The sequence below is a fragment of the Triturus cristatus genome, chromosome 10 (assembly GCF_964204655.1).
Source record: "Triturus cristatus chromosome 10, aTriCri1.1, whole genome shotgun sequence".
NCBI classification, from domain to species: Eukaryota; Metazoa; Chordata; class Amphibia; order Caudata; family Salamandridae; genus Triturus; species Triturus cristatus.
In genome coordinates, this window is record NC_140593.1 from 949,567,270 (window position 1) to 949,594,487 (window position 27,218).

At 44.1% G+C, this 27,218-nt stretch overlaps 1 protein-coding gene across 1 annotated transcript in view; it reads right to left on the minus strand.

Moving 5' to 3' along the window:
- Positions 1-27,218, minus strand: part of CCDC13 (coiled-coil domain containing 13) — a 244,721-nt gene that overhangs the window by 11,947 nt on the left and 205,556 nt on the right. Inside the window, exons 14-15 of the mRNA XM_085628796.1 lie at positions 20,007-20,161; positions 6,656-6,770 (exon numbers count right to left, since the gene is read on the minus strand). Coding sequence (XP_085484922.1) covers positions 6,656-6,770; positions 20,007-20,161 — 270 coding nt within the window. The remainder of the gene's footprint in view (positions 1-6,655; positions 6,771-20,006; positions 20,162-27,218) is intronic.

Genomic DNA, 27,218 nt, shown 5'->3' on the forward strand with positions numbered 1-27,218 from the left:
GCCCTCTTAACTGACGTGAAGCTTTTAGCGTTGGTGCAGCGACTCAACACCATATGGTCGAAATTGATCTCCCAACAACAAAGTGGCTTCATTCAACACCGATATTCTACAGACAACACAAGACTGGTGATCTGCCAGATTGCAGAGGCATAACGCCTTATACAACTGATGGTCCTTCTGGCACTAGATGCAGACAAGGCCTTTCACAGGGTCAAATGGAATTATATCTCTAAGCTATTAGGCAAGATCCCACTGAGTTCAAGGATGAGGCACTGGATATTGGCAAATTATAAGAAACCAGTGGCACAATTCAAGATAAACGGCCAACTTTCCTCAAAGCTCCACCAGATACAAGGGGCACGATAGAGAAGCTTGTTGTCTCCACTCGTATTTGCATTATCTATGGAACCTCTAGTAAAACGCATTGCATCCAACCCCAACATCTGTGGGCCGACAATCGCAAACAGGGAATTCAAAACAGCCCTTTATGCGGATGACATCATATGCTTCTTGACCGATCCCTCTACATCCCTTCTCACTCTTAAAGGAGAGATTTTACAGTTTGTCAGGGTATCAGGATTTAAGATACATTTCACAAAATGTAGCTGCATAGGGGTGGCGGGAAACGCCAAAGAGATGCAGGAGGCCCTAAGCCACAACAGATTCCCAGGAACCATGGGCCCTAATAAATATTTAGTCATCTATTTTTCTCAAAAATCAACGTACCTATATAGGGCCAATATTCCTCCATTGCTGCAGACGCTGTTTAAAGACCTCTACCGATGAGGGAATGCTAGAGATCTCAAGGATGGGCCGAAACAATAGAGTGAAAATGAATTTCCTTCCAAGGCTCCTCTCTACGGTATAGGTACTCTGATGTGCCTTCACAAGTCATTAATAGATTACATACAGAAGAAATTATAGGCTTTAGTATAGAAGAACCATTCCCCAAGTGTGGCCAGAGCTACACTTTAAAAACCCACTGCGCAGAGAGGTCAGGGCTTTCCAAACATTAGGACCTACATTCAGGCAGCACAGATAAGAACGGCCCTAGAATGGAACCTCATAGAAGCCTCTAAGGGATGGATACGGGACACATACTGAGCAAGCCTTTTCACTGATACTGAAACAGCCAAATTACTTCCCCACTACACTACTTGTATCTGGAACGTTTATGCTATGGAGAATCTCTCAGCTATAATATCTGATAAAACCCATAAATTTGATAGAACGTGGCAAGCTTTTAAAACCTAAATGAAACGCCACTGCGCAAGGGTAATTCAGCAGGCCTTGGCTCCTGAACTGGTGCGACTGGCCGGTCTCCAAACCACATTACCTTCCCCAGCATCTGCACCGAACTCTGATTGACTAGAATTACATCATGACAAGAGGTCATATGCTTGGACACAATGAAATTTTTTTTCATTTTGGGCTCGATCCGGATGTAAATTACCATTTGCTTTAATAAATCAGTGCTCTATTGTAAGCGATCAACCATAATGTAGGTGTCCAATTGCTGTCTATGTGCAGAATAAAAACTCATTATACTTGTCATAAAAACAGAGACATGGGTAGGTAAATCGTCTATGACTGTGAAGAAAAGCCACCACTTCTGCCATGCACTTGGGGAAAGTCTGAGGTGCTGATTTCACATCGAAAGGTAGCACTTTGTACTGAAAGTAGAAGCTGTCCACTATGACCCTTAAAAAACCTTTTGTTTTTTGCAACTAGAATGAAAAATATTCATCTTGTCGATCCTAATACACACATCCAGTCTTCTTTTTTGGTTGAGGTGGAGAAATATCAGATTGCAAACCTACACCAAAAGTTTTGTTTTCATCCACTTGTTGGGGAACTTGAGTTCCAAAATTAGAATTTCGACTACGGGCTTTCTAACATGCCAGAAATATCTCAAATAGATGCAATTTCCTCTATGAGAGCCAGGATCAGGCTATACTTCATTCTTCTGTAGCAGTGTTCCTTCATCCTTCTGAAGTGCAGCTGATATTTTAGAACAGGCTTCTTTGGAATGAACAGTGGTCATGACCTGAATTGGAGAGTGCAGCTGTTCTAAATAATTTGTAACACACATTTCTCAGATGCACTTTTATGACACTCTTTAATATGATAAGGTACCCTCCATCCAAGTGGTGTGATGCACAAAGGTAATTAAGTGGGGTAGTCATTAAGGGATGAGGCTGTGACCTTCCTGAAAAGGTTGTTGTTGGTTTCCCCTACCTCTGGGAGATCTTCTGTGAAATGAGGACTGTTGATATTGATGTTGCACTCCGGGTCAAGGATAATATGACCACTTAGGGGACTTAACCCCCTGCCTTGCTTGGAGAAAAAAGGTCAGGCCATCTGTACAGAGACTTGAAAATGTAGGGCCAATCATTATCAGAGTCTCTGCATCTGCCTTACAAGTTGCAGCTCATCATTCATTTGGGGACCAAACACAAGACCCAGTGAATGGAAGGATCACAATTTTAAACTGGCCGATTGACTTTAGGGAAGTGAGATAATCCATGGGGACTGTCTCACAGAAATACTGTGGCAGAACTCTAAGATGCAGAATTCTGATGCTTCTATGGAGGCACACTGAAGGTCTGGCTTAAGACTAGAAGTTCTTCATGTACAACTTTTAAGAAAGCCTGTCTGAGGTGATCATGGGTGAAGACCTGCAGACTCTCCTAAAGTGCTCCTTCATATCTTTCTTGCAGCGCTGAACCACTACTGTGTTGAAGGTAGTTGCTGCTGTACCATTCACCTTCCTACCCACTACATCAATACGTTTGCTCGCTCTGTCTAGGGGAACAGATGTCACTGGGGAGAAGAAGGCTTCTTTCTAACAGCAGATTCTATTACAAAGTTGTGTTTGGACTATCAAGGGGGGATACTGACTCCTGTTCAAAGGTGATGTATTTTTGAATAGTCTCAGAATGTTTGTATTATTTGAGCAGTATTTTCTGAACAATTATCGCTTGAGACATTTCTCTTATAACAGTTTTGCAAACCAATATTTTAAATCTAAAATAGGCTTAGGTGCGAGCAAAGCATTGCAGTCTCCGTTATAACCGAGGCTGAAGTCTGAGTAACCTCAACTGATGTATTTAATTTTGTTGCACTCCTCAGTAAAATATCCTGGAAGGTTGTGATCAGATGCCTTTGTTGGGGAATCTGTTAATGAAGTAGGCGTTTAAGAGCAGTATGGTAATAAGTCCCAAAAATCATAATTATTTTAAACAATAGAGGGAGCGGTCTTCCTCCTGTGTTTTGGAGAAGGCTCAACATTGTGTTGCTGATTATCTGGAATAGTTTCAGATGGAACATTCAAAAGGCATAAGAAAGTCATCTTTCTTATGGGTAACATAGAAGAATGTTGTTGAGTCATACATGGCTTTGGTAGAAGGTGTAGAGGTTACCAGGTTCTTGCAGTGGATCTTCTGTAATTATAATTCTCACTGGAGACCTTGAAGGTAACAGAGATGCCTCTGGAGACACTGAAAAGGGCAGTCACCCAGAAGGCGATTGTGGCAGCACAGTCAGTGTCAAATGCACCATCATCAATCTCCCATAATGAGGAGTGTCTCGACGACGATACCTCTGATGTTGAACAAAATGATGAGCAATGTCTCGATGAATGGCTTGATGCTGGATGTCTTGACAGGGTGAACAACCTTTACATCGCAACTATTACAACGCACTACACTTACAACGAAAGTTTTACAACGCAACATCCACTACAACGCATTCCATTACATCGCATGACACTACAACGCATGTTTAAAAACTACCTTTACAACGCATTCCATTACATCGCATACTACCTTTACAACGCATACCATTACAACGCAATCCAACACTTACCCTACTGTTGCACCCCCTGGAGTTAGAATAGTAATTTTGACCCCTATACTATCCAATACTTACCTTAAATGCAATTTAATATTATGCGTTGTAATGGTATGCGTTGTAAAGGTAGTATGCGATGTAATGGAATGCGTTGTAAAGGTAGTTTTTAAAAATGCGTTGTAGTGTCATGCTATGTAATGGAATGCGTTGTAGTGGATGTTGCGTTGTAAAAAATGCGTTGTAAGTGCATGCGTTGTAAAAGTGTGCGTTGTAACGACATATATCCCTTGACAGCAAAGGCCTTGACTGCGGGTGCAATGATGATGAATGCTTCAGCAACAACAGCTTGCTTGATTTCGCCTTTGACGCGGAGGGGTCTCTGCATGTCGGCATCAATGTTAAACCTGCAGCAGGACAGTTCTTCAGCGGCAAGAACGTTGGTATGTTGGCATGCCTCAAAAACAAATGACATACAGTGGGAGTGGCAGGAAGAGCCTGAAAAGTGATGCTGGTTCTTTTTCTCCTTAGACCTCCTTTTGTGGAATTCACTTCTCTGTGCGTTAAGCTTATTAGGCTGATGTTTTCTTCATGTACAATCTTAATTAATTCAGAGGTTTCATTCTTTATACAGCACGTTCCAGGGTTTATACTGCAGGGTTGCCTTATGTATTTTTAAAAGTTAAGCAATACAGAAATGTATAACAAGATAAAGGTTATCAGTAATTCTAATTATTGAGGTGTGTGTCTACGCAATTTTATATCCACCCGTCTTAAAAAATAAATTATATCACCACATATAATCTCAAGAGCTCCCATATTTTTTTGGGCCAAGCACCTCCGACATTATATATGTCTAGATGAAGATAGGCCTTCATATGAGGCATGCTCCAAGTCGTAGGTAAGGGCTTATATCTTCTTTGAGAGATACTGACACACACCTCAGTTACTAGAATTAGTGGTTACATTTATCTCACTATACCTTTCTTGAGATGGCCTGCGGGAAGTATCAGCAAGTTTTGTTTCCTCGTGCTCCTCCTTTTCCTTAGCAATAACACTATAAGATGAGAACTTTTTCCACATATAGGAATAACCAGATTAAGATGTTATTTGATGACAAAGAAACATCAACCGGCCCATCCACCATGATCCACTGCTTAAAGTATTCCTTTCAAGTCTCTAGGCCTGAAGGTGTAGTGGACTCTAGCACCAAGCTGCCAGAGATCATTCCCACTCTACTGGTGACCCAGTGGCGTACAGACAATGCGGTACAGCAGGTTCCGGAATGACTTCATCGTTGCTCAATCAAAAACATTCAAAATTGTTTCTTTGTGATTAAGTAATTTTTGTGATCACATTCAGGAGAGCAGGTATCCTCCAGAAATAAGTAATGCAATGAATATTCAACCTATTAGGACTGCCTCCACAATATGGACCCCAAGTAATAACAATCTACATTAAAACAGACCATATCTAGCATTCTCTCAGGTAGTACAGATGATCAAGATCATGTCTATCACTCTGGGAAGCTCCTACTTGGGTGTGCTGTTTAAGGTCTTCTAAGGGTATTTGCTGGAGAAATCAAAATCAAAATGTTGTTACTGATTCCTGTAAAGCAATACCGCTACGTTCTTGAGCTAAGGTAGAAAGACTACGGGGCATATCAGCAAGCAGGCGATAAAAAATTATCTCCGCTTTTGCGTCCGTTTTCGGACGAAAAGCGGCGATAATTTTATCGCCTTATTAGCAAAGTCACACTATCGCGTGAAACCTTGTCTTATCACCATTTCCCTTAACGCCCATCTTTTCATCTCTAATGAGATGCAAAGTGGGCATTCCTCCCCAGGATAACAGGAGAAATGTCGCTAAGCGACATTTCTCCTATTATCAAGCCTCACGCAAAGCAGCATAGCGACAAGAAAAGTAGCGATAACTTCTGTTATCGCTACTTTCCTTACGCCTGCTTTGAAACTGACTTAGCCATGATATCCTATGGAAGGTGGATATCATAGCTAAGTATGTGAGGCCCTATCAGCAAGCTATCGCCAAAAGTTGTGTGATTACCGCTGGATTTCCAGCGATAATCGCACATTTGGCAGCTTGCGCTCTGAATTTTATCGCTTTGGAGATAAGCGTTGCTGATAGCACGCTATCTCCGCGATAAAATTCAGAGTTGGCCGGCAATAATTATCCTCACGCTAAGCGATAATTATCGCCGGCCCTTGCTGATACGCCCCCATACTCCTCCACTTTCTCCTTGAGAAATGTGCATGGTTGTGGTTTGATATATAAGGACTTGTATTGTGTGGTATTTGCAGGGTTAGGAATGAAAATCAGGAGAGGGGAATGGCTCACAGCTCCACAAGACTCACTTGGTACTGATTATCTTGCTAACCCTAAAATCCGCTCACAAACCTTTCTGTACAGTGAACGCTCACGACAAGTAGGGAAGCATTCGTCACACTCTGAAAGGTTCTCACCCCAGCAGAGTTGCTGTGCATGTTCACCACAGAAAGTCTGCATAAAGGCAAGACTGACAATCCATTGTAAAAGCTTCTCCAAGCCTGGGAATGAATACTCCACTAGGGTTTCTCATCTTCCCAGCTGTTAGAAACATTAAGTCGCCATATTATGTGAAGCATCAGTTACAAACATTAGGTTGCAACATCAACAAGAAGTTGCCACAGACTTCAACATTTCAATGCATAAATCAAACACTAATTTGTCAAAAGAGAACAGTGAGCTCTTCGTGTTACATTTCTAATTAAGTAAAAGAAAGCAGATAAGAGAAAGGAAACCTATGTACCGTGTAGTTAATTCTTCCAACTGAGATTCGAAGGGTACCTCCGAAAGCTGTGCTGAACACCAGTCCTTTCTCTCATTCACATTCATGGCATGTCTGGAGGTAGAGTGAACGTTGCCTGTGGTTACAAAAAGAGCCAAACAATGGGGGTTTTATTTGCATTCCACAAAGCACACAAAGTGAAAAAAGGAAGAGTGGGCTCACCCACCCACGTACACTTTCAAGTTTGTACCAGCTACTGCTACATTTGTCATTAGGCAGCATTAGAAAAAAAGTGTGCATTCCCTTATAACTTCGGCTGCAGGAAATAATTATAAAGGAGCAAGTACTGTCTGGGTGTGTTTTAGTATGCTTGATTCGCAAACCCCATTGTGATGCATAATTTCACTGTGTGAGAGCGGTTGCATGAAGTTTTTTGCCTTAAAGTAATTTTAACATGTAGTAGTGATGGCATGCAAAACCGTATTTCCACAAATGAGAACTTTATTTTCTTAGTTCATCCTGCTGTTACTATCTCCATAAAAAGTCACAAAGAGGTTAGTTGCATGTAGGAGTAGTCTTGCAGCTTGAAGAAATTTCTGAATTAATATGCTGTGCATTATACTGCCATCTAGTGGTTGGGTCCTGAACTGTCTTTGTAGTCCTTTTTTTCTCCACCTGGATGGTGTCGACCATTTGGAGTCTTGTGCAACCCTCTGTGATGTGAGAGCCTTCCCCTGGAGCTCCTTTGCATGAGATGTCGATATCATCAGATTTGTTTTTCTCCTTAACAAACATTGTATTTTTGTTTCTTCCTACACCTCTTTAAAATATATTTTATAAACTTTGGGTCCTGCAGCAGCCTCCTCATTTCCATGGAGGTGGAGGGGACGCATGTCGATCCAGAAAATTACGAAAGCTGCAAAACTACTCCTACAGGTACGAAACCATTTTGTTTTACAGCATGAATCTTTTCTGTATTCACAGGCTGTGCATTGATTACGTAGCGCTTTATTTTGCTTTCTTGGATGGCTCAGCTCAAATAAGGCTGCATATTACAAAAGATGTTTTAGTATCTTCTGTCCCACCTGCGCTTCCTTGATTGATTGGATGCCCATGCAATAGGGTTTTGGAAAGGTGTGTACAGGTGCTAACGGGCAACACCATCCCCATGTTGCAGAAAACGTGGTGGAGTAGGGCCCTGGACTCTTTGCCAAGGGCACTGTGCCTCTGGAAGTGGCTGGACCATTAAGGGATTTACCTGGTGGTGAACCACCTGGACAGATCGTTGAATGCCAGGGTGGGAGAACTGGGGCAGTGACACATAGTGGATCACAAGTGGCAGTTTCCCCTGGAGGTGGCACAAGGGCTTTAATGCAAATGGGGAGAATGTTGGCTGGGCATACTTACCGCAATTAGGGCATCTAATGCAAAAATAACAAGGTGATGGAAGGAGTGCTTGAATTAACCTCAGCCACTGGCAACTGCTCTGGGCCGCATTCCAGACAATCTTTTATCATACACTGCACCTTTCAAGACAGAGACCCACTTTATGAAAATCAGTCTTGGTTCTACTCTATTAGGAATGGTCTAGTCCAAACTGCAGGGCCAGATACCCTCCAGATGGGAGCACAAGCACCTTCAGAAATATTTTGACCTATTTAGCGCTTATCAATAAGGTATAGCTTATATGTATAATATGACACAGTGAGCACAGGTCCCCCATCTGGGCACAACCATTATACTTTTGGTGTTTACTGCAAAAGAAACATAGTGATGGGCGGGATGCTTAAATTAATCTCAGTCACTGGTGATCGACGAGCAATCGCCAGTGGATTATATTACTTTAAGCATTCTATTCATCACCTTGTTGTTGTTGCAGTTTTAATTGCCATCACTTTCTTTCGGAGAGTCAGAAAGTTGCAGATACTCACAACACAAGAATTCTACTTGCATATACCCAAGAACAGAGTGGTGATGAGGACAAACCCACAATTTCTACCAAAGGCCATCTCCCATTTTCATGTGAATCAAGCTATATAGCTGCTGAAATATAGAGAGTAGTCATGATTTACATTATTTAGTGGCCAACTCAACTTTGTGATTTTTTCCCACTCTTCTAGGTGTCACTGTAGTGACAAACAGAGAGGGAGGTATTAAGAAGTCACAAAGACGATTATTGGTGGGCGGACACAGTAAAGTGTTGGTTGGTTATGACTGAGTCATTTTGTGAAAATTGAGGTGCTTTACATGGTATGGTTGTGCGACCTTCCTGTGTAATACACTCACAAAACCACATTGGGTGTAGTCAGGCTTGTTTGTACATTCTCTAGCTCAAACCTGGATAGCTGTGGCTTAGAGCAGCAAGGCTTAAATAAAGGCACTAGTGTGAAGCATTTAGAAGCACCAAACAACAAAATAAGAAAGTCAAACAACACAAAAGAAACCCAACATCAATTTATAAAAGCAGCTTATATTTTTATGGCTTTTTAAACATCAAGATGAGCAAAATACACAGCAGGATACCAGAGATATAGATTTTTAAGTACAATGTAAATCTCAGCTTTTTAATCCAAAGCACAAACAAACATTGTTAACTGTAAAGTTTGGAAACTTTTGAAAAGTTTGAAAGAGTTGTGTTTGGCTACTCAGGCCAGACTGGTGACCAACTCCGAAAGAGAGACAATCGGGGGTTAAATAAGGAGAATTTGGACAGTTACCTGGTCACCAAAGCAGTCTCAAGTCCAGTTCCATGTTCAATGGAGTGTTCCTGGTGTTAGGGATGCAGTATGCTGAAAGATGTTTTGGGTACTGTCTGGTCAACGGGGGCCTTCCTGAGGTTATTCCTAGGTCTACAGATAAGGTGGAGCGACTTTGGCCACAGGGGTCGGACAGCGGGTCCAGTGATATCCTTTGGTAAGGGCTAGTATCGCTTTAGGCGACCAATCCACACTCTGACGACTCTCCCGACATGGGTGCAACTTTTGAGTCCAGAGTGGAGGTCTTCTTGACTGCATGAAGGCGGTCAGTGGCGATTTCTTGGAAATGACTACTGACTAGCCAGGATGGGCGACTTCAGCTTTTGAGGCCATGGTGCTACAACAGGAGGTCAGCTGACTGACCATTGAGGTCACGACTGCAGTCTGGTGCTCAGAAGCATCTTTTCCTTGAGCAAATCCAACATAGGCTCAGTCCTTTCTTTGCTAGCTCGAGGAGCAGCAGGTGCAGTCCAATCTTTGGTGTAGCCTCTCTTGCCAGGTCTGGGTGTCAGCAGAGGAGTACTTCTTCAGTCCCCTCTCCAGTTCAGATGTGATCTGATGTTCATGGTGCCAGGGGTGCCATATTTAAGCCCAAAAAGTGCCCGGGGGATGATGCTGTCACTAGCCAATAGGTTACCAGGATCCCTCCTATTCTATGACGACTTCCTGCTATGTGTGGCATCTACTAATTTCAGAGTGCACTATTCTGCACACTCTCAAGATGTCTGAACCCTTCCTTGGATGTTAGGAGCATGGTAGCCCCACCTAGAGGTGGGGCTACCGCCCAAGGAAAAACCAGTTTGGCAACTGGCTTTCCCTCTCTAGGACTGCTGCCATCCCCATTACCTGAACAAATGGGTGTCCTATACGAGTGTGATCGCCATTAGCCCACCAAAGGCGGCTTACCATTTGAAACTTGCCTTTTTTGCCAACACCCATGGTGGTTTCCTGCAAGGGGGAGGAAACTCCTCCCTCTGTAGCAAGACTTGGTTGTTCCTGACCCGGGGAGTCGTACAATGAGTTGCCATGGGAGCATACAAAGAGCGGTGCGATGCTCCGTAAGGGTGGTGCAGGTCTTGATGGTTACTAAAGCTAACTGGACCGGTGTCTTGGGAGACATGATGAGAATGTCCTTAACACTGGCGTAACGAAAAGTGAGGGGGCCTCCCTGCACGGTATGGCGAGGGGCCCCCTCCGGGCTCAATGAGGAGCTCTCCGGCAAGAGTGCAGTGCCAAGGGGGCGCCTTGGAGCTTGGGGACCCCCGCACCGCGGGGGCTGCTGGGGCCTGTGTTACGCCCCTGATCCTTAACTATGATACCTACTCGCCCACGTTACTCCTACCACCTTACTATATACACCACCATCCGACCGGGACCATTTTGTGACACACATCATCCTCATCATGTCCCCCAAGACACCGGTGCTTGTCTGCTCTCATAGGGCCACTACATGGTTGCCGGTTTCATGACCCTGTGACCTTGCTATTTACACATGTGGGCCCATTTGCAGTAGCATACTCCCAGGGCTGGACTGCTTGGGGGTGCACACCATCCACTACCCTGCGGGGCACCTTCAGTCCAACAAGGTACACCTTGCTTCCTTTCCAGAGTTTACATACAGTGTAACCCACTCTAAGATGGCACTTACTCTTTTGACGCGCACACGTGACTCTCACATCACACGTAGGGCATGCACGGACAAACCCCCGCGACCGCCAGATGACGCACAGCACAAATACAGAGGGAGCCGCAATGAACATCCTACCGAGGCGGCGAGAGGTCATGTAGGTTAACAGACCTGCAGATCCTACGGAACTGGAAGTACAGTCCTTCCATCACCCCCTGGCCCTACACGTACAGCCGAACGCTACTCTGCACGCATTGAAGTATCTAACGCAATGACTTCTTGCATAGATTTCGAGGATTCCCTCAACTGTACCTCATGGGACACTAACCCCGTTTTGTATAGGTAAGCGTACGCCATGCTAGTAACCCCATATGAGCACAGTGACCTAAGGTCTTGCCATCAATGGTCTACATTGAATAATTATGTGTTTTCGCTCACAATACCGCGATATCTTACCACAATACCAATCCAGTTGGGAATACTCACTGGTTGATGTACCAGTATGACCGGCCCTTGACATTGATCTTTGGCTTAACTTAATGCATTTATGTGTTTGTTTGTCTATGCCAGCACATCAGCATCACGTCATGGTTTTAACCGAGAATCTTCTATGTTTACATGTCTGTTCGTCCACCTCAGCGTCACCATCACACTATATGATGATAGCTTACCACCTGGTAAATAACATGCTAGGTGATTACAGTAGTTGGTAAATACCACAAGCACACGGTCGACCAATGGGGGGCCTTAGCTCCTCTCTCTACCCATACCCTTTTATAAGGGTTTATACGTGCTATTACATTTTTTCTATTCCTTTTATTTTGTCTTTTTTGTCATTCCAGATTATTTTACTCTAACAAGTGGCACCACGTCTAATTGAGAGGCCACTACACTACACTTAGGGCGAGAAAGCAAAAGACACACAATTGATGGACGGAATGCAGAACAAATCAAAACATTCACCCCCAGTCAAGAGATCTGGGTTAAATCCATCATTCTTTTGTTCACCATGCCATCCCAGTTTAGACCTGGCCATATGCAAATCAGTCTTGACCCTGTGCCTCATGGGAACAGTCCAGCCCGAACTGCCAAGCCAGGTCCTCCCTGGACCGAAAACAAGCATCCTAGGACCGGTTTCGGGGTTTCACCCCTCTTCAGTCAGGATAGCTTGATTACAGTGGCACAGTGAGCCCAGGACCCACGTCTGGACATACCTGGCGCATTAGGGCGAGAAAGCAAAAGACACACAAGTGATGGACCGAATGCAGAACAAATCAAAACATTCACCCCCAGTCAATTGATCACCCCGAGTGGTATGGGTATGCCCAGACGTGGGTCCCGTGCTCTCCATGCCACTGGAATCAAGCTATCCCGGCTGAAGAGGGGTGAAACCCTGAAACCGGTCCTAGAATGCTTGTTTCCAGTCCAAGGAGGACCTGGCTTGGCAGTTCGGGCTGGACTGTTCCCATGAGGCACAGGGTCAAGACTAATTTGCATATGGCTGGGTTCAAACTGGAATGGCAGGGTGAGCAAAAGAAATCTCTGTACTGGGGTGAATGTATAACATCGTTCTGCATTCTGTCCATCAACTGTTGTTTTTGCACTACACTACACTAGCACTCACTGCACCCTTTTTTATTGGTCCTGAAGAAGCGCAAGGGATCTCCTCCTGAGACCACGAACTGCGCAAAACATGTCGACCTTCAACATGCACAATATGGGTATGATACTTGTCTAGCTACCGAGGACCATTACCACCCTCAAGCAGAACAACCTTTTGGTTTTTTATTGATGAAAGAGGGGTTATTTCCTATTAAATGTACTAGTCACATCTCTAGCCATCTTTTAACTTCACACTAGGACACCACTGCCACTCAGACCCGCACACACCCTTACAGCTTTATTACTCAAAAGATCTCCGATAAAGTGACCCTTCGGGGAACTCGTTGGGCATTGCAGCGCCGGCCACGAGGAGGATTGCCCAATGATGAAGCATGACATCCTTCGGGGGGGGGGGGGGGGGGGCACCAAGACAAGGACATACTGTGCCCAGGCACTATAATTTGAGAACAACTTTACCTTACCACCTCCTACTCTACTTCTCTCTCAGAGGAACTGTGACTCCCACGAGATACAACTTTAAATTCCCAACAATTCAGCACAACAAAGAATGAGTTCTGTGTCACATCTCATGAACCCAAATCCCTCAAAGAAGACCAAGGATTCTGAGGTGAAGCATGCCCACCCGGACCATTTTTGGAGGAGAGAGATTAAGAGGCAACAGTCAAATCTGCAGTTGGTGTTCTGCAGTGATGACAAAGCTAGGAGGCCTCACAGGTTGTGGTAACGAATCTGCTGTAGGTGACAGCCTCAGTCTTTTTTTTTAGGAGTATGAAGCTTAGGAGAGAAGCTCAAGATCAAAAATCTTTATGCCAAGAGGTGCTAATATCATTGATGAAGGATGAGGTGATACAGAATGGTTGGGTATGGATTGACGGTGAAAGACACACTATTGTGTATGCAGAATATTTCAATGGTAAAGGGAATGTTGTCATGTGCTTCAAGTGGGTTGACGTCAAAGACTTACAGGGATGGTGATGGTTTTGCTGTCATCGAGGTCAATTTAGTTGTTGACAGCGAGCAAATCAGGCTGAGGATTTCGAAGGCTACTGGGATTGCCGACAATGAGAAAGAAAAAGTTGATGTTGTCTTTCTGTTCATCCAGATTTTTCTGCACTCTTCTCCCTGGATAATCCACTGTGGGAGACTTTTCAAGTTGTAGGCACCTTCCGAGTGGAAAGAGTGTTCCCTGATCGGTTATCAAATTTTTCTTCTCCCTTGCCTTTAAATCATCCAGCCTACCAAAGAGTCTTAGTCTCTTTCTGTCCTTAAGGATCCCCTTTGACATTTTTTTAAGAGAAAGGGAGACACATCACACATTGTTAGTGTGGGAATATAGCAGCTTAAGTTCACCCACAGGAAGAGGACTGAACAAATAGAGAAAGCATTCTGAAAGAAAAAATTTGCAGGAAAGGGAAACAATGGTAGAAAAAAGAGCCAACTGCCTGTAGAGGGCCTGCACAGGGCATCATGGGTAGCTGAAGCCTTTAAAGCCTTAAATGGATAAGTTATTTATTTTTAACTCGTACTGTAAGCCTATCAAACTTAACTTATATTGTAAGCCTATCGAGCTATACCTTTTCTTGTTACTTAGACATATAGACATCAGCTGATGGTATGGATGCTGCAATATAGTTTCAAGGTTTTTTGTGTGCGAACAATCAGTCAAAAGTTGGGTAACCTTGCCTCTGATAGGCCTCTGGATGCTGCTCAATAACATCTAGAAGTTAGACTCTTCACAATCTTTGTAGATACATGGACATATATATTACTATAGAGCGTTCTGGAGAAGCGAGGGAGATATTCTAAAATGTATGAGTTCAATGAAGAGTCCTACGATGTTCAAAGGGGTATCCAGCCTTGTACACATGAAAGTCTGATGTCACTTTTGTAAAGCATTTATTTTCTCTAAACAAGCCTATTAGTTCGGAGTATTGTGTATGGCTCATGAGAAATTTAAGTCATGTACCTCCCTATCTTTATGTGCTGCAGTAATGGCATCTTGAGAAGCTACATTCCACAAAAAATACTGAAGCTCTAATTTGTGCCTGGGCTCCAAGAAGTACCCATCAACTTTGAACACATCAATATGGAATTATTAAAGAGGGGGGGGGGGGAATTCTGTTTTGGAGGGGCTACATCTGAACGAATGATACATTTTCCTATGGCATCATGAATCAGTCACTACTTACTTAACACCTTACTGCATGTTCCTTTCATGTGAGCTTCCTAAGAAGAACTGAAGACCTGCCTCCGGCAGCATCAAACTTTCATCACAGTGTACTGAAATTTGTCTATAATGGTCCTTCAAACATTCTAGCACAGGTCTCAAGTGCATATATCAATGGAGGACGACAATGCAAAAAGCCATTGATACAAAAAAGACAACATTACGCTCCTGGATGAAGCTTTGAATGAAGAAAAGGCACTCCTTTTGAATAAAAAAATGTTTCTCATCAAAGGGATGCACTTTCACACTGTTAATCTATAAACATCTGGATCTTCTGGGATAGAGAGAGTCCCATTTTTCTTAAACATATTTGAAGTTCTCGATTTTGAAGGTTGCCCATTGTTATATGACAGTCTTGCATCACATCAGAGAGCTTCTGGTAGATGTAGAATTCTAGCACCAGGATATCTATTTGAGTAGATAAAATGTTCTTTCTTCTGGAAAGCAAAGCCACTACCAAACCTCACTTGGATAATGCTGAATACGCCAAGCTGAATTGTAGGACCATGAACTAGAAGTGGTTGGTGGCTAATACGTTTTTCAGATGTCTTATAGTTCGATTATGCACATCTAGTTTCCCTGGAGCCAGTGTAGGAAAATATGACGCCAGGTTAAACATAATTTTTAAAAAAATTCTCATTTGTATACTATTTGTAGACTAAAATGAGATTGTACCTTTTCTTTTGTGTGTTTTATTGACACCGGTAATTTTTAGGGGGTTAAAAAGTACATTGTGCTGCATACATTTTCAAGGGGTTTAAAAGGTACATTGTGATGCAGTCTTGAAGAACACTGTCAAACTTGCTTGCGTTATAGGGAAAGAAGTTTATAATGACGTTCATGTGGATACTGGAAATATAGTGAGTGATACTAGAGCCAATGTAGCTACTCTAATGCCGTATCTCTTAGAAGAGTACAGTTGCTTTGGAGTATGGTAAGGTTAATACCAGCTACAACTATGCATTGCAGGAATCTGGCCTTCCCGTTCAAAGCTTTGGATAGTGGAGGACTTTTTTCTTTTCATATAAGGAATCTTTACTGGTGTAGGTTTAGGAAAAGTATCCCTCATGGTGGTAAGATCCCGATTGGGTGGAAGACACAATGTTTAGCAGTATGTAGAGGTGGGCGAGCCAACTAATTAAAAGGAAGAGCTGCTCCAATGGTCTGGCTCAGATCTCAGAGCCCATGCATGAGCCAAGCCTTGAAAATGTTTGCTAGATAAATCATACAACAAACATCACGTAAAATATGATTGTCTCTTCAAAATTCAATAAACTGTATTTCTTTAACATGTGCATTAATACATCACATTACAGTTCTGCACTGATAAGTACTTGTTAAAAAGGTATAGCTCTTAAACATGAACCATTAGTGAATGAATAAGCAAGGCAGTTGTCATGTAAACCCTGAACGTGGTCCAGAATATTACAGAGTAACATCATTATCTATTAAATCAAACACAATAGGTTTTTTGTATAACTCGTATTCTGAATTTACATGTTTGAAAGTTCTTTAATACATGATAATGAAGGAAAACGAGTGTTGGTGAAATAAAATATTTGTATAAGATCACATAATTTAAGCAGGGAAGCCGAAATGTATCCAGATTTTCTAGTTTCACTTTGTACAGCCAGTAACTGGTTATCTTTCAGTCTTTCCTTATGTTAAGGCTTTCTTTTTACCTCTTTGTGCATTTTTCTGCAGTTTTATATAGAGCAAACTCAACTCAAAGGTAATAGAGCACTTCAGTTTGGAGAATTACAGTTAAATTACACAAGGCCACCATTTATTTAATATAGGGATGGTGAGATTAAGTGATTTATCCAGAATCACAGGATAAGCAGTCACCAAGACTCAAACCTGGTTTCCCATTCCAAAGTCGACAGCTCTGGCCCCAACGCCACATCGATGGCATAAGGAGGGAGGCAGGCAGTAGCCCCATATGAGCTCAGCTCGTTACTGGCTCGAGGTTGCAACAGGACCTCAAGATTAGCTAGAGCCAGGCTTCAGGCCCAAGCCTGGCTTGAGCTTTTAGTGACTCGCCCACCTCTAAATATATGGACAACTGCCTTACCTTGCCACGGCTGTTTATTCAGCTCATGGCGATGCACAATAGAACAATTGTAACGGGCTGCCAAAAGCTTAGCTTCGGCATTGCCTTTACACTAGGCTAATGAGCTGCCTTGCAAAAGATAATCACTTCATGGTACACATTCCATGCATCAGAAAACTTATTAGAAACAGCACTTTAATAGGCCAGCTTTTTTACAAGAGCTGTTATGGAAGAAGAAAAAGGCCATTCCATTATAATTATTACTGCTTATTGTTTAGGGCATATAGTTGATTTAAGTGTCTCTGGAGATCAAAGACAACTGAAAAATAGGTGTTCTCTCCCACAAATTATTTAAAAGGATAGTATATTTGTAAGGGCCGAGTAAATTTACAGTGCTCAAAAGTGAGCTTTCAAATATCCCACTTGCACAGTACAAGACCTTACTGCGTATGCTTTTAAGGCCCAGAAGACACCATGCATACACAATGGACACATTTGTATTAGCAAATAGCACAGTGCCATTATGAAGGGAGTTTGTCAAACACATTACTCACACTTTTGGGATTTGTGGTATAAGCATTACTTTATTTATATTTATTGATAACATGTATTGTGTAATCCCCTACCTTACGCCCATCTTCAGCAGGATAGAGTTTCCTTTGATTTAGGGATGTCAGCAAATTAAGAGCATGCTCCATTGTTGATTTGGGGGTGCGCTGTTGACTCAAGCTGCGTGGCCTACCTGGTGTGCCCTGTGTGCCTCGATCTGTTGACCCTTCTGCCCTTCTGTCCTCCGCCGCCGCTAACACCTACGCGGCCGCTGAGTGGGGACTGACTACGGATCCCGGCAGGCTGTGCGGCAGGAAACCCGCCGTCAGCGTTTCCCGCGCCAGGAGGCGCTTTAAAACCAGGCATCTCCTCCGCGTCGCGGGACGTGCGCGGGCGACGCCGGGCTAAGCCCGGGCAAAGGGCGGGCCCTCTAAGGCCCTCTGAGACCGATTGAGGCCGGGCAGGGCTTGGTTATGTACGCCCTGTAAGCGATACGCTGCCTACCTTATTGAGGGATATTATCGTACCTATGGCCCAGAGCCCTGACAAAGTGAGTGGGGAAAAGCCGGGGGGTTTGCCCTATGGCCCTCTGGATATGTCGCCAGGGAGGAAAAGAGCGACCTTTCTTTGGATGAGCGTAGGACTGAGCGCCGTCGCTCCGTTGAAAATATGAAGCGTAGGGCTGTAGAAGTCAGTAGTATTGAGGAACCCTTGGGCGCTGTTGGTAATAGCAGGGTTAGTGATGCTACTTTTTCTCAGGACAGTGTGCCCTTGCTATTACGTGATTGTTCACCTGTAAATTGTGCCCCCGAAGTATATGATATTAGTGATACTGCCCTCTCTAATGCTATAATTAGCCCTATGGTACCTAAAAAACTGTTGCCTACTCGTGGTAAATTAATAGTGAAAAAGCATAAGAAATTGGATAAGGGTAAATTCTATGGCCCGCCCCCGAGGAAAATAAGACGTAAGGAGCGGCTGGGCCAGGCTAAATCAACAAAACTCAACCATTATGATTTTGGGCGCCATACTACAGCTACAAATAGTGCTGTTACAAAGCTGGCGGTAGGACCAGTCAATAGACCAAATCTGAGTCCATTCCACCCTTTTGCGGACTCTGATTTGGCCGTGACCGACTCTGAAATCCACCTGACCTCCGAGGTTCTAGCAGAGTCGGATGCTTCATCTACATCACTGTGTACTAAATTGGGAGAGCTGTTTAGCACCCTTATTTTACCTATTACCAATAGTTTGAATAAATTGGAGCAGAGGTTGGAGGGTATAGAGTCCACCCTGAGTAAAATGACCAGTCCGGAAAGGGTACAAGCACATAGGAACATTACTCATGCTAGGACCCCCCCCACCTATGCTCCCAAGGAACTCCCCCAAGCTGGTATAAATCCCTTACAGAATTTAAACCAGCCGTTGCCTGATATACATAGACAGGGGCCCCCTATGATAGGGAAACATCCAATCAGTAAGTCTATTACTGAGCCAGTGGAAGGGAACGCTACAGCTGCTAAGGAGTCTATGAGGCAGGAGCAGGGAAGTTCTAGCCATTATGGTAGTATGGGGAATTACGGGCCACAAGTAGATTTACCCCCTGAAGCGGTGCCTCTGGTGGTGGTCTTAACGGGGGTTCCCGTGCTAGCGGACAATAAGAGAGAAGGTTTTTACCAGCTGAAAAACAAAATTGTACATTGGCTAAGTACACATAGACCAATAAACAATAATCTTAATGGGGAGATATTACACGTCAGGCGCCTTCCCTGGATAGGTGGTAGATGTAAAGATGTTGAGGGAGATATCGTCCTGATCAATTTTAGAGACCCGGGTGTGGTTGACTACATAATAAATTGGCCCCCGGGAGTGAGTGACAGTTGTATTAGCCCTCGAGCTTTAACTTATTTTTACCCGAGATCCCTGGTTTTTCCTCCATCCCACCATATGAATAAGGGTAAAGCAAAATTAAGTATCCCGACAATACCCTATGGCAGGAATAGGTTATCTGACCCCCAGGGTTGGAACGGGATCCCTCCTAGATTTACTAGGCATAATAATCAGCGAAAGGAGTACTTGAGACCTTTTACACCCCTGGAGACAATGAACAGGTTCGATGTGTTCTCGGGTATATATGTCAGCAAATTAAGAGCATGCACATTGTATTATAATGGATTTCTGAATTTATACCTGGCACTCTGACAATACAAACAACCCTTTGGAAATTGTGTGCTTTAAGAAGTATTGTCATTTTGATGATTTCAACATCTAAGTATTCTGGTTGGTTGAATATATTATTTTGGGCCCTTGCGACAATGTCAAAGCAAGAGTAGTTTTGATAGCTGGAGTATGTGTTGGTTGTATTTAATGATGCAAGAAGAGCTACAGAGGAGCGAGGAACATTGTATATAATGCTAACACAAGGCAATGAATGCATTTGTGGGGTACACCAAGGCCTTGAATGAAGTAGGTGTGAAGTCTTAATACATGAAGCAACTCTCAAATAGAAAAAGTATGTATAGTAACTCTCTATTTACCTGGCCTGCTCCTTGCACTAAGCTTTTGGGCATTAGGATTTCTCCCAGCCTCCATTTTAATTTTTTCAAGTTGCTGCTCCAATACCACAGTCTTCCGTCTCTCCTCATGAAGTCTCCTCTCAGCATCCAGGACCTGTTCACTGCTTTCTTCCATCCTTACATTAAAAATAAAATCCTGGGTTACTTTCATTTCATGCTATCAATACAAAATGAAAATCACACAGAAAGAAATCTACTTGTTTATACTTTGAACCACAACTCCTTATTTAAACAAATTCCAAATATACTTGTAAGATGTCAGAATAACTAATGTAACTGCCCAAAATATCACCTGTAACCTAAGTCCTTCTGCCCATTCAGTCATGCGAAGGGAAGGACGTACGATCCTTAAAACAGGAGTGTGTGAGATGCAAGTATAAGTAAAATGTCCTAATCAGAATATCTGCTCTATTGTTAGAAATCCACCAGGGACATATGTGGAACATCATCAACTACTTTATGTAGTACCTTGCATAAACTACTGTCAGTGTATGAGAGTAGTATCTAATGATACGAAACAAACCTGAATTATATATAACATAAATATCAACCTAATTTACAGTTTGTATCCCTAAATATGCTGTTGGTCGGTTTAAGTTACGAGGTTAAATCGATCAACACTCTAACTTACTATTATCAAGAAATATGATAATTGCCTCTTCCTCAAAATCTGCCTTTCTGCCATTTAAAAGTTTGCATGCAGAACCAAATTGATGTTCCTCAATTGCAAATCAAACACCAGTCCTAGCACCATCTTCAACTCACCTTCCTAACTAGGACAAGGCATCATACCAAGCCTCATTGTGCAATCTAAATATCGAACCACTGATATTGATGACCAAATATTGAAAAGAAAATATTTACAATTACGTACGTCTAGATTTTCTATACCTTGCTCCACACATATCAACCTACGCGGTACATACATTTTCAAGGTATGCAGAAGCGGAGTTAGAAATGGTGCATATATACTTCCCTCTATTCACTTGCTTTTCAATATTTTGTCCCTCAATATTCTGTTCTCAATACTCTTCTATCTCAATATTGTTTGTGTCGATATTCAGTAGTACAACCGCAAGACTCAAGGCCAAAAAAGGTCAATACATCCTACCCACTTCCCTTCTCTTCTGTAGGAGTCCATTCCACTGAACGGAGAGGTGGATGGGTTGCTGACAACCCACTGGTTAGATCAAGTCTCTACCAGAAAAGGCATTGCCATTGTTAATTAACTTGCTCTTATGAATAGACATCAAAGTAGTACATCCCACTGGTGGTGGATCTGTGGAATGATTCAGATCAGGAAATTCTACAGGACAGATTGGATGAAATGCCTATCCCGCTAGACTTGACTATGCAGGCAATAGTGCTTCATGAACTTGTGGCGGAATGCCCACGTAGCTGCCTGCTAGATGTCCAAGACTGGGATACTGCATGTCAGCACAGTTGTAACAGCCTTTGATCAAGAGGAAACAGCATGCAAACCTTCTGGGGCTGGTTCTTGGCTAGCCCATAGCAGATTTTGATGCATAATACAATCCATACGAATATAGTTATTTTTAGTACAACTTTCCCTTTTTTGGCTCCAAAGATGCTCACAAAAAATTGATCGCCTAATCAATGGTTTATGCTCTGATCAATGTACAAAATGACAGTCCACTTAGAATCAAGGCTGTGGAAAAACACAACAATGTCAACAGGTCGGCCGTCGTCTGGAGGTGGTTTACGACAGAGGCTAGCCCGCCTTCAGTAAACAGTCATTGAGGTATGGGAAGACTGGTATTCCCAACCTCTGCAGATGGGCTGCAACCACCAACATCACCTTTGTGAACAACTGAGGTGCACTGGAAAGGGGAGCACAGAGAACTGAAAGTGGTCCTGGCTTAACTGAAACCACAGGTAACGTCCATAGGATTGCAGGACCGTGTTGTGAAAATAGGTGCCCTACAAATCCAATGGCACCATCCAGTCTCCTGGTTCCAGAGCAAACAGAGCTTGGACCAGGGTGAGCAGGGAGTCCTTCCTGAGAAAAAAGTTCAGAGGGCGGAGGTCGAGAATGGGGCAAAGGCCTCTGCCTTTTTTAGGCACCCAGAAATAACAATATTTACAACCAGTCCCAACCTCTAATGCTGGCACCATTTCTATAGCTCCATTGGCCAAGAGAGCCTGAACCCCTCCTCAGAGTATGGAGAGGTGGTCCTCCAGAAGGTGTTGTGGTGTGGGGTGGCATATCTTGGGGGTTTTGCAGGAACGGTAGAGAGTAGCCAGGTTTGACAATTCGGAGCACTTATTGGTAGATGTGATGCTACTTCACCCTGGGAGATCGAAGGTGATGTGGTCTCTTACTGGGCCATACTGCACTGTAGAGTGTGACTTAAAGCGGTTATGCATCAGCTTGCGGGGGACGGGGTAACACCTCTGGCCTGATCCCATGTCATTACTTTGAGAGGACTGAGAGGCCTGTTGTTCCAGGGGTGCATTCAGGCGCTGTCTCTGCTGGCATCCACAACTGAAGCTTCAAAAGGGCTAATTGTCTGATGGAAGTGCTTAACAGGCAGACCTAGGTCTAGAAAGAGGGCAATGGCCTTGCTCTCTTTAAATCATCCCAAAGCTGAGCCCCTTCTGCTCTACTCAAAGGGCATGTCCATTAAGGTTTGCTGGACATCATCAGAGAAGCGAATACAAGCGTGGCACCGAAGCACTACACTGGTCCTGACTGCCCTACCTAGACAGTCCGCAGTGTCTAGACGTGAGGGTATAGACTGCTTTGCGGAATCCTGGCCATTTTGAATGAGAGTTTGTATGGTTGGACGAATGTCCTCAAGAATAGCCGGCAAGATGTCAACCACTCTATTCCACAATGTGTGACAGTACCTTCCTAGAAGACATCTGGTGTTGATTGACTGAAGGGCAAGGTTAGTAGAGGAAAGATGTCTTTACAGAATGTTTCCATATGTTCGGATTCTCTATCAGGTGGAGTGGTCAGAAATGCATTCGGATTAATTCTGCTCATGGACATCTGCACCAGTAAGATTTCCAGAGTGGCATGTTTTCCACCACACATCAGCATAGGGAGTGACATCACTGGATCTCCCATCATCCACCTGCACAGGAAGTGACATCACTACATTTCTCATCATCCATCAGGACAGGAATTTACATTACTGGTTTTCTCGTCAAAACCGTCTTTAAAAGAAGAAGCCAAGCAACAGGACTTAATTTCCTATCACTCACAAACACAGGAAGTGACATTACTGGATCTCCCATCATCCACCTGCACAGGAAGTGACATCACTAAATTTCCCATCATCCATCTGGACAGCAAGTGACATTACTGGTTTTCCTGCCAAAATGGTCTTTAAAAGTAGAAGCCAAGCCATCACTCATCAGCACAGGAAATGACATCATGGCACCCTGGTATTTTCTCCCCTCCCAGGACCTACTTAATGACCGCTGCAACACGGACATGCAGCGGACGCACGCAGCGGGGGCACCAAAGGCAAGACCGCCTGTGCCTGGACCGTACCCAGTGCCAGAAACCCTGGTCCGATCACCTCCCAGTGATACTTTGCAGCACTCCTTAGGGTGCTAGACCCCGGACGCTGTTCCACCAATTGCTGCCGCGCCACACCTCGGTAGGAGCTTTCACCTACAACCACCGCCATCAATGCACCCGACATCCACTTAATCGCAGAGATCAACCCCATATCGACTCTCGACATCTCTATGGCAATCTCAGCTGGCTACAAGATCACTCGACAGGACCGCCTTCACAAGCCAGGAGGAGGACTTGCTGTCATTTAGAAGGAATCCATCAAAACATCCATATAGAACACCACCCTATTTATGGAACACCTGCACATCAAGCTGCAAATCTCTGAAAAATTCACCCTGAATGGAACCCTTGCTTACCGGCCACCCGGACCACAAGCCACCTTTATCAACCTCATCACCAACTTTGTCACTCTGCTCACCTTCGACTCCCGCGCCTACATTCTCTTCGGTGACCTCAACTTTCACCCAGAAGACCGAAGCAATCCATGCTCCACAACACTCCTCGAAAGGTTTAGCAACATCAGATTCATCCAGCTCGTCACAGAACCAACACATACTGCAGGACACACACTGGACCCCATCTTCACGACAAGCGACAGCATAAAATACAACTGCACCACACAGCTCACATGGACTGACCACTCCATCACCCACTTACAAAACAACACCTCAAGTCAACACCCCTACAAGATTCAGTACTTGAAGCCACAGCTGGGGAAAAATCACAGAAGCAGACTGGCTCAGTGCTCTCGCACTGATCAGCCTAGCTCCACAGACACCCTTGATGAGGACATCAACAACTTCAACAACTGGATCAAGAACTGAGCAAACTCACTCGCAGCCGTCAAACCCAACAGGCACAGTAGATCAGACAAGCAGGCAGTTGGTATACAGACGGCCTCCGAGACACCAAACTACACTATAAACAGCTAGAAAGGAAATGAAGAGCCAGCCACGACACTACCAACAGAACTACCTACAAGGCTGCATGCAGACGCTATCACCAGTAAATTAGAGACACTAAGAACAACCATTTGCAATGCAATAGGTCTCGCATTTGCTCGATTTTGACCAATTGGCATTGTAAATGACAATGCCATTTATTTATGCGTTTAAAAAACACCTGCAATAATAAAAGGCATTGTCATTTACAATACCAATAGGTCAAAACGAGACCTATTGCATTGCAAAGGCTTGTTTATCTGCTTAACCGCCCCCTGGAGCATAGCCCAAGTACCTGTGTCCATCCACTGCTTTTCTTCTGGGAGCTACTTTTTTCTTTATCTTGAACCGTCCTTGTGAGTGCAAGTCTCACAAGACTGCTGTATTTTATTGGTGTTGGAACCACTCTTCGGTGGTTAGCAGGTGAGCAGGGTTCATGGGGTTTAGGGTGGTACAATGTGTGTCTGCTAAAAGGAACCATAGATTACATTCATAAGCATTCCATGTGCCTTTCTTTCTTAAAGCCATGCGTAATTTTGGACTGAGCTCTAGTTGCAGTATTGAGCTGAACAAGAAAAGTTTATATTGTTGCCACACTTGTCCCTAGCAATGGGTCCCATGCATCTTATCTATTTGCTTATCGGCATACAACATCGGTGTAAAGCTCAGGGGGGAGAGGAAGTGACATTACGGCCAGAGCTGCCTTACTTTAGAGCTGATAAGCCAGGTTCGAGTCTCAGCGTCGATTCACCATCCTGTGATTCTGGACAAATCACTGCATATTACCGTGCCTAAAATAAAAGCATGTTTAATGTAACTAGTGCTCAAGTAAAGAGCAATACTTCTGGTCTGGTTTGCAATAATGCTTTGAAGAACTTTATGCAGAAGTGGTTGAGTGCATGTCTAACTCCCCGAAGGCCATAAACGTTGCATGCCAGCCAGGGTTCAGAACAGCCCACCATGTATGCAACAAACAAAAGAACTACAATTGCGTCTAGTTCTGCATGTTTGCAAGTTAACAGAAGGAACTGGGCACTGTTATTCAGTGTGCCACAATTTCCACTTCTAGTGCAGGGGCACGGGGGCATGCGGAAGGAGAGCTTCGGGGCCTTGGGAGTGAAGGGAAGAGGCCCCCACGTGGGCACACACTTGGGTAGTTAATACACTGCAGGTGGTATTGTTTAAGCCCCCTGCCCACAGTAGTGTTAACATGCATGCAGCGTACATATAGATATATTTTTATGGACATGGAGCAGCAATGATGAAAGAAAAGCGTGATTTTGGCACTAAATTAAACATCACCGCCTCTATATTGACCCTCGTGAAAGCAATTACAGGCTGAGGGCACTTTCGGTGCCTTACCGAAGAGTGATTACAACAAGCTGGCTCCGTGGAGCCGACAGGGGAAGGGAAACTGAAAGCGCGCGATGCGCGTGCTGCCAGCCTCCGGGGACAGGAGATGTGCACGCGTACGGAGTGCACATCTCCTGTCCGTTCGCGTGCACATCTTCTGTCCGTGCATGCCATCTCCTGTGTTCCTTCGGCACAGAAAGCGGCAACAATAGAGTCTCGCCAAGCGAAGCAGCTGGGCTACGTTCACTAGGCGAGACCTAAAAAAGCACTAGTGGACCGCATCAAAGAAAGCTCAAACAGCTGCATGGAGATCTTCTTTGTCGTGAAGGATTTCACCTCGCCCTCAACCACTATCAACAACATTGCTGCCCCCAACAACTCTGTGACAATTTATCCAACTTCTTCCACAGCAAAATTGCGAACATCTACAATAACTTTGCATACAAACCCAACCCCAGAGAACTCATCGCTAACCAACCCACCACCAACCAAAACGGCCACCTGACCAAATGGACAACCCTCACCACAAACAACAGATACAAATCATGCAGAACCTCCACTCAGGGGCCCCAAAGTACCCATACCCCCACCACAACTACAACCTGGAAACATCACCAATCAGCACCACTCTGAGCCACATCATCAACACCTCCATCATGTCCGCCACTTTCCTGGATGAATAGAAACTTGCAGAAATCCAAGTCATCCCTTAAGACCACAGCCGACCTGAATGAACTGAGCAACTTCCCTCCCATCTCCCTGCTCTCCTATCCAGTCACAGTGATTGAGAAGGCCATTAACAAGCAACTCACAACCCACCTCGACCTTCACCATCTTCTAGACAACACACAATCAGGATTCAGAAAGAACCATAGCACCGAAAAAGCACTCTTCGTTGCCACCTACGACATTCAAAACTTCCTGGACTGAGGATAAACAGTGGCCCTCATCCTGCTTGATCTCTCCGCGGCCTTCAGCACTATCTCACGCAACGCCCTCATCAGAAGACTCCAAGAGATTGGCATACAAGGATCTGCTCCCAAATGGATCTGTTCCTTCCTCACAGGAAGAAACCAAAGGGTCAAGCTGCCACCCTCCACATCAGAGACCAAAAAACTGATATATGGTGTCCCACAGGGTTTGTCCCTCAGCCTTACTCTTTTCAACATTTACATGACACCACCCGCCAACATCATCCTATCACAAGTCATCACTGTCGTCTCCTACGAACATGATACCCAACTCATCCTCTACCTGATGGACAAGACAAACACCAGCAGAATGACCATGGTAGCAGACTGGATACGAACCAACTTCCTAAAGCTC